The sequence below is a fragment of the Notechis scutatus genome, chromosome 6, assembly GCF_049901735.1.
Source record: "Notechis scutatus isolate UNSWTSFEM ecotype Mainland chromosome 6, rNotScu1.2, whole genome shotgun sequence".
Classification (NCBI taxonomy): Eukaryota; Metazoa; Chordata; class Lepidosauria; order Squamata; family Elapidae; genus Notechis; species Notechis scutatus.
Window position 1 is genome coordinate 40,364,747 of NC_142014.1, and position 12,366 is coordinate 40,377,112.

Sequence of the window (12,366 nt, forward strand, 5' to 3'; positions counted from 1 at the left end):
CGAAGATACTTGCTGTCATCCAAACTTTTCTTTTCCTTTCTTCCTTCCTTCCTTCCTTCCTTCCTTCCTTCCTTCCTTCCTTCCTTCCTTCCTTCCTTCCTTCCTTCCTTTCAACATATATGCCAACTTCCAAAGAAAAGGCTGAATTGCATTAAACCACAATTTTTATTTTCTGAGAAGCCCTATTAATCTAGATGGGGCACACAAAGAAACTGAAGGGTAGCATACTGCTTTCATCCTATTAACTTTTCTTTTAAGAAAATGAATGTTTTGTAAAAACCAAGACAGATGCCTGAGATATCTAAGTATGATGTTCCTTATCTTTAATCATCCTATGATTGTAAATTGTGCAAATTGTGCAAAAATATGCAGTCTATCTTGATTTGGACATTTTTGAAACTGCATTATTTTCATCAGAAACATTCTCCAAAAAATAAGAATGAAATTTTAAAATCATATTGGCAATCTCTGGATATTAAAGCCCGACTCAAATATCAGGACAAATTGTTCTATCAAAAACACTCAATAATCTTGAAAGAAAGATGGGACTACCCTCTTGTGGCCAGTCACCAATACAACATTTTACTTAGGAATTGTTTACCATTGTGGCTTTTATTAAAGTATAAATAAATATTATGTATATTGTGTTCATTGCCATTCAATAAACTATAAATTTAGAAAAGCCTTCCTGGTGAATTTATAGAAGGGTAGACTATTTTAGATCTTTTAGTAATGAAATTTTCTGCAGTTTACAGAAGAAATCTATTTTATTCTGCTGGGGACTGCTGGAGCGGGCTTGGAGAATAAATTTAATGAGACAAATAAAACTGAACTTTCATACATAGATACATTTGGAAAGAAACTGAAATTATCATTTTTTACCTAATTTCAGATTTGAGAAAAATATTGATTTCGTAGCTGTCTGTAATCATGTTATAATATTTTAATTATTAAAATATCTTCTGATTAAGCTTTTGAAATACTTGTTAAGCTTTGATGAACATTTAATCTTTTTAGGCATCTACATAAACTTGACTTTATTATCTCTGTGAGACGATCCATATTTCTTAAAGGACAGTTTGAATGAGTGCTCTTGAACTATTTTTTTTTTAAAATGACATCTAATAATGCATAATCAAAATGAATTTTCTTGTGAGAAATGTAAAAGTAACTTGTGCTGATATTCCAGATATTATGATGTGAAGTTTTGGTTTCTAACATTTAGGTTGTTGGTTTGCTTCCAGGTTGTTTGGTGCCAAAGCCAGTGGCAAAGCTGCCACTGCACCAAATACAGAAGGCGTGAAATCTACATCTGCCATGCCTAGCCCTAGTACCACATTAGCTCGGCAAGGCAGTCTGGAATCTCCATCTTCAGGTACAGGTAGCATGGGCAGTGCAGGTGGGCAGAGTGGAAGCAGTAGCCCCCTCTTCAATAAGCCCTCGGACTTAAATACAGATACTGTAGGCCTAAGTCACTCCTTGGCTTCAAGTCCAGCCTCAGCCCATTCTTTTACATCAGGTGGTCTTGTGTGGGCTGCAAACCTGAGTAGTTCTTCTGCTGGTAGTAAAGATACACCAAGTTACCAGTCAATGACTAGCCTTCACACCAGCTCTGAATCTATTGATCTCCCTCTTAGTCATCATGGCTCCCTCTCTGGATTGACCACAAGCACTCAAGAAGTTCAGAGCCTGCTCATGAGAACTGGAAGTGTCAGATCTACTCTTTCAGAAAGGTGAGTCAAACTGAGGTTGGGGTGGGGTGGGGTCTCTGAAAAACTAAGGATTGAAAAAAGCCTAAGAATTCATTCAATAGATTCCTTCTACAGAATCTATTAAATTATGACTGTTTGAAATTAAGATACTTGGGAAACGTTTAGAAAATAGTGGTGTTATAAATAAAATTAACAGTCGCCATGGCTTCAAAATAGTGATTCTTTCCTTCATTTGCTTAGATTATTCTCAAAATTGCAAAAAGAGGATAATCTCAAGTAGTTTAACCTGGCCAATGTATATTATATGTAACAGTGTAATTGTGCTTCATAAATTCTAGCTTACTTTATATTAGTGCTTGGAATTTGGGCAGAAGCTACAAAATGGTTGTTGTCTGGGGTAGCATTATATAAATAATCTCTTTCCTTCTCTCTGAAGATTTCTGTAGAAAGTCTCCTTTTAAAATAATTACACACTACCCAAAGCTCATAATTGTTTAACTGTAGCCATGAATAGTGTTAATCTTGTATGTGAAAGTTTTAACTGTAAAACATTATATTTATTTTTATGAAAAGAAGTATATAATACATTTAAAAATCAATACAGAAGCAATTCAGTTTCATAAAGTTCAACAACCTTCTCTCACTCATGACATTTAGAAATGTTGAATTGCAAACCTCTTGTCAGTTCTAACAAGCAGGGTGATTTAGCCTTTTGTGTTTAGTTGATTGGAGGAGACCAGCTGGGGAAAGGCTAAATGTAGCATTTAAATGGTGTTTGAAAATAAACATAGTTAAGAATTAATACAGAAGGAGACCTTTTAGACATCTTGTGGTTGTGCTAAGAAGCTAATAACTTTTGTCAAGTCTTTGTGAGACCAAAACAAATTGATGTGTTCTTGGCAAATATGAGATTCAAATATGAGAGTTCTCATGAAACTATGTATTATGTACTCAGTGCTTCACTTCACAGTATTTCTATGTATTATGTTGCATGAATTTGTGTGCATGTATACATGCATACACCAATGATTTGTTTCTTCTTGGAATACCTCCGCTTTCCAGACTATTGATTGTATGCTATATTTGTCTTCACAAATGTGAAAGAAAACGAAGCAAGCAGCATAAACTAATACAGATCCACAGCAACAGCTGCATAAGCTGTCCAACACAGGCTGCAATATTTCTCATAGACATATCTGAAGATATAGTAGGCAAAAAACCATTTTCTCTACTGCTCCAGACTGGAATACTAAAGTATTCAGCAAATAGATGACAATAATATTGAACTAAATAGCTTATGCTCATAGAAAACAATTATTTAATTGTATAGGAGTTTTTTCCCTGACCAGGCATATCAGGAATACCACTGAATATTTAAAATATTTACCATAGTGTAATACATTATTACTATTTATACTATAGTAAATATTTTAACATTCATTTGTATTGCTAACATATCTGGTGTAATATGGTATAATCATTCATCATTTACTGAATCTGTTTGATTTACCTTTTACTAAAAAATTGCAACCCAAAGTCATGTTTTGTGAGTTGCACAGCTATATAATTTTGTTAAATAAGTAACTAGTAAGATGTTGTAGTGAATATTTTTTAATAGTTGGTGATATTCCTATATGCAATCAATGAAAAAGGGATCTTGTTTTAGTTGTATCCCTTTTATGTCTATTTCAGCATCATGAACATAAGATACACCTTCAAAACTTGATGGACACAATTAACTGTTTGGTACCCATCCCTTTGACTTTGTAAACGATACTCCCAATGTAGCAAATTTATTTAATTAAAATTTTCTTTCAGTCAGCCAGGCCTAGTGATCAGAGTTGTGATTTATCTCCTTTAAGATCTTAAATAGGTTCTTTATTTAACTCCTAGGTTTTATTGCAGAGAATTGCCCCAGCATCTCTGCAAGTTTCCTCTTTCTACAGGGTTTTGTTTCATCTTAATGCTTTAGGAATTCTGGATGGCTTATTTCATGTATATCTTCCTGTGATACCTGCCCTTCTACCTTGCTGATTAATTGGAGCCCTGAGTTTGGTATGCTTTTTATTTTCCAAGATGAGCTCTGGGCAAGGTTTGCAGTAAATATGTTTTGGCTATCTTCTGATCCTCTTCTGTGTGAAGATCTGACATATGGGTTATGCTACATCTTCTCTTAATAAGTACATAGGGACAATCTTCCATCTTTACAAAGTTCTTCTCTTTTTCCAACCACATTCCACTGAAAAGTTTAAATAGGATATTGGCACTCATGCACAAATATTGGTCAATAACAAGCCAATATATGAATAGAATAGAATAAAATATGTACAGATTATGACTTCTACATCCATTCAGGCAATTACTTTTTCCAAACATCCTCTCACATTTTTATCTGGCTCCACCCCTTCTTGTGGGGTTTCTCTTCAAATGTTAAGTCCAGTCCTTGATCCCTTACTCTCATGCTATCAAGAAAAAGATGTAGCATTAGGCCATATGAGAAGTTTGTCTGTTGACAGACAAATATTCAGATTTAGTGGTCACTTGTTTTTTGCTGTTCAAGTAAAACACAAATATGATTGATTTAGTTATTGTTCATATACATTGTGAAGTAGTCCACAGCTCAGGACACATTTTATTACTTCTTTCATCAATTTGTCTTTGCATTGTCAAACCAAGTCTGGCACTAAGGATGCCACAGTAATCCAACAGATTCGTTTTTTGATATGGGGACTGTAATTTATTTTCAGCTGTTCAAATAGAAGGAAAGCTTTACTTGTGTTTACATGATGACAGATAGTTGTTGTTTTAGTAAAAAAAAAAAAGAGGTAGGTTTTGTATTTGCTATGTCAGGAGATCCAAGAAAGCAAATATAAAATTAAAAATCATATTTATCTACCACATTAGATACTAGGAATGAACTTCTATGTTTGTTTTGAAAAAAATACACTACACTATACATTATCTTTTAAATTGTTTTTATAAATTAAAGCTGTAAGCTGTTAGAAACAATGTAATATTAAAACATAAGAAAAATCTATAGCATTTTAAATAATAAAAATCTATATTGTTTTCAATAAATATTTGTTTTTGTTTTTCTATAGGAGGTTTAGCTTTTTTCAAAAAAATTGTTGATTTGTTCATTAGGTACAAAATTCATCACAACAAAAATTAAGACCTTTCCATATGATTAATTTTCAAACTTCAGCCTAATTTTTAGTGCTATCTTGGTTTTACAGTTGGCGTTATATGCTTCATAACTATTATATCAGTAGCCAACAAAATATAATGACATACAGAACATGACTGTAGTTTGAGCATCAAAACCTGAAAGAAGATAAAATTGCAAATTCTCAGGTGCTAAAAACAGATTGTCCTTTCTTAACTAATGGTCAAGGAAAAAAGTCTTGGGCAGATCTAGAGAGAAAAGAAATCTAGACTCAGAACAACTTAGCCATCCTGAGCTTACATTAAAATCATATCTGAATCCAGTTCATTTGTTTAGGCTCTCCTGTCAACATATAATTTGTAGGGTGGTATGCTAAACTTTCAGCTGTTTTCTATGTTCAAATTTCATGAGAATTGGAGATGGCAAGATATGTTTGGCATTTTATGCATTTACGTTTTATAAATGAACTTGCCTTTTGAAAAATTCTGACTTAGATATTAAACTATGCTTATGGAAAGAAATCACATTAGCACAATAAATTGAAATCAAACAATATGCCATCTGTATTATCCAGACATTCTTCCCAAACAATATAAGAATCTGAATTAGATAATAACTAAAGCTAGATATGATTTCAACATTGTAAAAATGTAAGAAAAAAGAAGAATCTTTGAACAGTATGAACACATCTCATTTACAGATTTTCCATTAAAAATAGTTTTTATAAAACACAATATCTGCAATTCAAACCTTTTTAGACCTTTTAATTTTGAAGTATTCTGTTTATTGTATGTCTTTAGGGTTTTTCTTTGTTTTAACAGCATGCAGCTTGACAGAAATACACTGCCCAAAAAGGGATTAAGGTATATAATATTTTATTCAGCATGACTGCTGTTTCTCTGTTGTTCTGTAACTTCTCTCTATTCTTGTTACTGTGTAACCTGTAGTGAACAACTAATAGTACTTCCATTTATGTTTAGAAATTAGATTGTTAAAAGGTTAAAATATTTTCTCTGACAATGAGAAGAATAAGAATAATTGGTAGGCTGCATCCAGCAATTGTAATAACATATTTTCATATCTGAAAATTGTTTTTTTTTCTCCCAGTTGCTCAACTGTTTCACAGGAACTTCCAGATAAGTTTCAAATTTTGCTTTGGGTGGTATCCTCTGACAGTCTAAGTCAGTAATTGTCAAAGTATGGTCCTTTGACCACCAATCATTTGCAAAAGCCCATCAAGTGTTTTTCCACAGCTTTACACATTCACTGGGCAGGTCCTATTTTTGATCTAGGGTCCACCTTCCTAATATGCAACACACTAAAAATGCATTTTGTTTGATCATAACAATTTCACTGATTCCTCAAATTCATCTGAAATAAGAACCCAGATTTTGCTTCAAATGTCACTTTAAAGATATAACTTGCCACTGCTCATAGTTTTCTGTTCTTTATAGATTGACTCCTTACAAATTTATTTCTTATTCAAATAAAAAAATATCCATTTACCACCGCAATCATGCCGATTATTATTGAATCCTACAGTTTTACTTTATTTCTGGCTTTAAACAGACTTTCAGAGAGCAAGAACTGCTGCTTAGTTTCCAAAAGTTTTCAATAATAATATTTTCAAGTAGAAAAGATACAGCATTCTTCTGCTGCAGTGAAGGTATATTTCAGTGAACTGAAGCTGCATTTGAGGTGGGTTTTCTAAGGAGACTGATGGAAAAAAATCCTAAAAAAGAACAAGTTACACTTTTACCTACATTTTTGCTTATTCAAAATAATTATGCTACAATTGGTAGAACCATATTAAGTCTTCTAGAATCCAGGGAGAGAGTTTTACCATCTTTTTTCCTCTTTATCTGAAGACATCATCTTCAATTCTGTTAAAGAAAAGTAAATAGTCAATTCCTGTGAAAATTATCAGTGCCAATACTGTACATATGATGTGTTCCTTGTTCTTGGGTGTCAGTCAATTAAAATCTGATCTCAAGACTAACATTAGTGATGCACTGTCAAGTTACTGAAATATTAGATTGCAATGAAATATTTTTTCTTGAGATGCATATTAAGTAATAATCAGTTGAGCTTAGTAAATCTCTAATATATTTCAGAGTAGAAAAATAGTATCTATCCTATTGGTTGTCTAAATATACCCACCTTAGCAAACCTTGTCCCCACCCATGGATCAAGTATTATCAAAGTCTAGCAGCCCAACAGTCTGTTTCCACATATATGAAGAAATGGGTCTGATTATTACAGCAAGAGCAAGTTTTATGTGCAGGCAAAAGACAGCAGATGCAAAGTCAGTTTTAAAAACAGACTTTGTGAAAATCACAGCACTAGTTTTTTTTAAATCTTCATTTTTTAACTTTGCAAAACATTTGATTATATATGAATAGTAAGCACTACATTGCAATCTGACTATCTAAAAGGACCTTATGTACTTATTACAGAACACTTTCTAAGCCTTTATCACAAATGTGGGCTGTTATACTGTTAGAAATACATGTTTGTCCTTGGCAGCAATCCCCCAAACTCTATGGAAATTAAGTTTACCAAGTGTTGGTTTCAGCAAACACAGTTCTTCACAAGAGAGTATTTCTTGTTCATTTCTTATATCTATCTATTTAGTGGTAAAGTGGTATCCCAGGATCACTCTGTGGACAAAATAATGCTTTTTCCCTCATAAGATGTCCCATCAAGTGTCACTTACAAATCCAAATTGTTTCTTTTTATAGTGTTGATTTATTCTCTTCTAGCTATCATTATATAGGAACTGAAAACTGTTCTCTTTTCACCACCAATTATTTTTTTAAAGTGTCATTATGCTTGAATTCAGATTCTGTTTCTTTGTCTTCTAAAGTTTTAAAATCTTTTCTGAACAATTTCCTCTGCATGATTTTCTGTTAGATGCCAATTGTCTCTCTGTTAATGATTTGTCTGTCTTTTTCTTGGGTGATATGAAAAAGGGCATACTGTTACCTCAAATATTCTATTAAAATCATCTGAACTGAGAGTGATGCTTGATAACAGTCTCTAATCTTTGGGTAAGTGTTCACTTTAGTTGCATACAGCATGTGAATGTTTTTAATCTGTCCATCATCTGTTTCAGGTATACTCCATCATCTCGCCAGGCTGGTCAAGAGGAAGGGAAAGAGTGGCTACGTTCACATTCTACTGGAGGTCTACAAGACACTGGACATCAGTCTCCCCTGGTTTCTCCTACAGCTATGTCTTCCTCTGCAACTGGCAAATATTTCTCTAATTTAGGTAAGAAGGAATAATTTGCATTGTTACTTTATTCTATTTTAGTGAAGTCATATCCTCCATTAATTTGGCAGAAGCAATTCATATGTTTTTCCAGATTAAGTTTTCTCATGTCAGTTACAGATTCTGCTGTTTTTTTGTTTTTGTTTTTTGTTTTGCAAAATTTCCTCTTTCACCTATCGGTGTCTCATTTCCCCATAAGTTGAGTCTTTCAGAAATGTTTTAGCTATTTCAAAGCAAATGCTGCGGATAGTGGCTTGGTTTAAAAAACTATATGACACTGTGTGAAAAAAGATAAATCTTGTTTTGTCTAAAGAAACATTAAAAGGATCAAATATCTTCCCCTTAAGACCTTCGGAAAGTGATTTTTCAAATGATAGTTCCCTGTGTGTGAAGGAGGAAAGAAAAGAAAGAAGTACATATTTCAAATCATGGCTAAAACAGCTCTGTATCTGGAATTATCAAATGCCATCTATTTAAGATTATAAATACATTTTGGTGTATTAGATAACAGTAGCTGCTACAACTAAGAAAAAATGGTCAGAGATATACAACTTTGCCTAGTCCAAGAGGTTTATTTGTAAATAGCCCATAGAAAGAAAATAAATTTTATTTTCCTTTACATGTAATTAATTACTTATAAATAATATAATTCCTCATTAAAAATTTACCATTCAATTATGGAGAAAAAAACATTTTGTTAAGAACCTCTGGAGCACATCTAAAAATGTGAAGCCACATTTGACCCTAAAGCCACAATCTATACTCTAATAACCAAGAGGTTCAATTTATGCTAGAAATGGTTTTAATTTTTTTTATAAAACATAGCCAATATATCACTTCATTCAATAGATTTTCCCTAGAATATACATAGCATTTTACTCCAACTTATTAAAATTTTTGTTTGATATTGCAGTAAGTCCAACAAATTTATCCCAGTTCAAACTTTCTGGACCTAGTATGATGAGATCAAACAGCAATCCTGCACAAGATTCTTCATTCGATCTCTATGATGATTCTCAGTTGTGTGGTAGTGCTACATCCTTAGAGGACAGACCTCGTGCAATTAGTCATTCTGGTTCATTCAGAGATAGTATGGAAGAAGGTAAGAGGATGTGAAGCAATGTAGAATGAACAATTGTTGTATTACTCAGAGTTTAACCCAAGCCATAATTAGAGTTTATAGATATATTAGAAGTAAATCATAGATTTTAACTGATTTTTGTTTTCTTTCTGCTTGGAATTCTCTCTTATTTTTATAGTTCAATAGAACTATGGAACTTTGGAAACATAACAATACTCAAGTTTATCAATAATTACAATCAATGCATCCTTAAAGACAATAGGCTTATTCTATCTTTTGTAAATATTTTCAGCATTTCATCACTTTCCTTTGTTAAGTTGCAGCAATTATACATTACCTTTTCTATGCTTCCTCGGACAGTTATTCATAATCACACCTGTTACCAAGTTGCTGAAGACTTTTAATCAAATCAAAATCATATAAAATAAAATCAATCTCTATTATCATCATATGACACTCATCAATTTGATTTTTTCATTATGAGTGCTGATTCCTTATACCCACATTGCATGATTATACAAAAACATTGTTTTTGTTTACATTAAGGTATTTCTTCTGTTTTTCTGCATAGATTTGGCAGCAGCCCATATTTAATGAGCACTTGATTCTGGCACCTGCAGCAATCCAAGCTCATTTTGTTCTGTGTTTTTAGCAAATGAATTGCCTATCATAGCATAGAGATAATAAAATTTAAAATAACATCACTTCAATGACCCAAGTGGCTTTGCTTAGTAAAGACCTAATAGTATGCAAACAATTAGCAATACTCTGGGTCAATTTGTGTTAAAAAAGCAGGGTACCTTGCAATAGGAGCAACCCTATGCTCCTATTATAGATATCATGGGCCTTAACACTTGCTACTTGCATTGCAAAAAATTCACACCAATGGATGCTTTATTCTCTGAAATAAATAACAGGCATGGGAATTCAGTATAAATCTGGAGTTTATATTCAATATAAACTAGTGAAGTATGAAGGTTTATAGCCCTCCCTGTTCTGCAATATAATAATTCCAATCTGGACCAAATTCTTAATCCAACAAAGTTCTTGTCTGAATTTTTGATTTTACTTTTTGATGTTACTTTTTAAAAATGCAAATTGCTAAGTGTGGTTGCTATGTCTCATTTTATTCTAAGCTTCACAAACAAGTTAAAATTGTTTTCATATGCTGTGTTATCAAAGCAATACTTTTAAAACAGAACCATCTCATTTACAGTGGAAGCTGCCTGCCTGGCAATAACAACTTTTATCTTCCATGAAATGTAGAGTCTATTCGGCAATTGATACTTTCTGTATTTGCTGTACCAAAAATTGCTTTGCCAAAGGGTAACATTCAGATGCTGTTTTCCTATCAGAACAAAATAAATGATGGTGTTGCTTACTGGCAAAACTGCAATGTATTACTAAAATCTCTGTGTACTGGTGCTTTTTTAAGCATAGAAAAATCATTGTGTGGAATAAAAATATATTTCTAAACAGGTAGCCTCTGTAATAGTTTTCTCCTTGGAGACAATTGCTTGAATTTAAAAAGAGATGTTCTGTTATCAAATTTGACAAGGAATCACTGCTGTTGCTTTATCAATGTACATTCTAATACCAACATTGGTGTTTTTGTTTTAGTACATGGATCTTCATTATCACTAGTTTCCAGCACTTCTTCTCTGTACTCCACAGTAAGTCTTTAACATATATTAAAAACTTGGATGTTGTAGATTCTGTGTATGGTTTTTAAAATTTGCTTGAAAACACATTAACATCTAGATTGATAACTGCTTTGATATTAATATATGCACAAAAGTAAAAAAAGGACGAGTGGCTGGTGAAGATGACAGAATTAGCAGAGATGGAAAACTTGACTTTTTTGATTGGAGGAAAGAAAATAATGTATTAGTGACTAGAAACCCTTTATGAAGTTTTTTTTCTGAAAAAAGAAAATAATCAATTTCTTATTTATGAGGTTGATGATTAAAAAGCATAGATTATAGAAAGAATGAGATTATTTTGTAGCCTTACAAAGAGAGAGAGAGAGGATAAATTCAAATGTCCTTGTAACTGCTGTTAAGAGCAGAAGCCATTTTTATCTTTCCTTTCATTTCCTTCTCTATTTCCGTATTTGCACCTTTTTACTTATTACTTTCCTTTTCTTCCTTTCCCCCCCAAAAATTGTATTGCTTTTTAATAATAATAATAATAATAAACTTTTATATAGAATCTGTAATGGGAAACATATTGACACTTCATAGGTTAAGAAACAACAAAAATGTCTTACTGCTGTTTGAATGTAATACCTTCTTTGTGGTTTCAGAAACAGTATGCCCTTGCTTTCTTGAACCTTTTGTGGCTTTTGTTGTTTTCCTTCCTTACCTTGATAGCAAATTGTTCAAAATGGTTTGCTGCTTATATCTGATGTGCTGTACTTTCTGGGTTGTTTTTGTGCACTTTAAAGATTAAGTGGCACAGTAATTGGTCACTCAGTGGATTGCTTTTCTTGTACTGAAAGAGCTTTCCCAATGCAGGAAATTGCAGCATTGACAGCCCAATTTTCAAACCTGGTATAAAATGATTTACGGTGAGTCAGGTTGTAGGGATTTTTAATTATTAGTCATACATTTTTTCTTATGGAGGAAGTTTGTTTTGAGTTTATATGTATCAAGCAATATAAACTTATGACAGCTCACTAAAATTTCATTATAAACTTCATTCTTTAAAATTTGAGTATTTCAAGATTAAAGTTTACTACCTACTGTAAATTAAATGCTTGGTTACAATCCAATGTGAATGTACATTTTAATGTAACTTGGGTTCCAGTCATTGGAGAAAAGATGCTTTTGTTCATGCAAGCCTTCCTTGCATATTAAAGTTACTTGCGTGATGCTTTGGATGCCCAATTTTTGAAAAATATGGTTATTGACTCCATAAGGTTACAAAATTGTTAGAAACATATACAGTGTAAGTCCATTTGTCTATGAATTTTGAGATAATATGGATAAAATTACTTTTTTCTAAATGCAAGTTATAGTTTTATTGTCTTTTACCCATGTATTCAGGCCATCAAACAAATTCTTCTAGGAGTTTCTCATGTAATAATGATTTTATAATAAGGCTTTCAGGGTAAGAATGTTTAATGTAGTTTA

General features: G+C 32.4%; 1 protein-coding gene across 7 annotated transcripts in view; it reads left to right on the forward strand.

Moving 5' to 3' along the window:
* The window catches only part of NAV3 (neuron navigator 3), a 503,910-nt gene that overhangs the window by 441,931 nt on the left and 49,613 nt on the right, over positions 1 to 12,366 (forward strand). For 4 of the 7 annotated variants that reach the window (XM_087968029.1, XM_087968023.1, XM_087968027.1 and 1 more), the window contains 5 exons: positions 1,245 to 1,733; positions 5,700 to 5,741; positions 7,994 to 8,151; positions 9,065 to 9,253; positions 10,853 to 10,905. In XM_087968029.1, coding sequence (XP_087824155.1) covers positions 1,245 to 1,733; positions 5,700 to 5,741; positions 7,994 to 8,151; positions 9,065 to 9,253; positions 10,853 to 10,905 — 931 coding nt within the window. The remainder of the gene's footprint in view (positions 1 to 1,244; positions 1,734 to 5,699; positions 5,742 to 7,993; positions 8,152 to 9,064; positions 9,254 to 10,852; positions 10,906 to 12,366) is intronic. The other 3 variants (XM_087968025.1, XM_087968024.1, XM_087968028.1) reach the window with 1 other exon arrangement.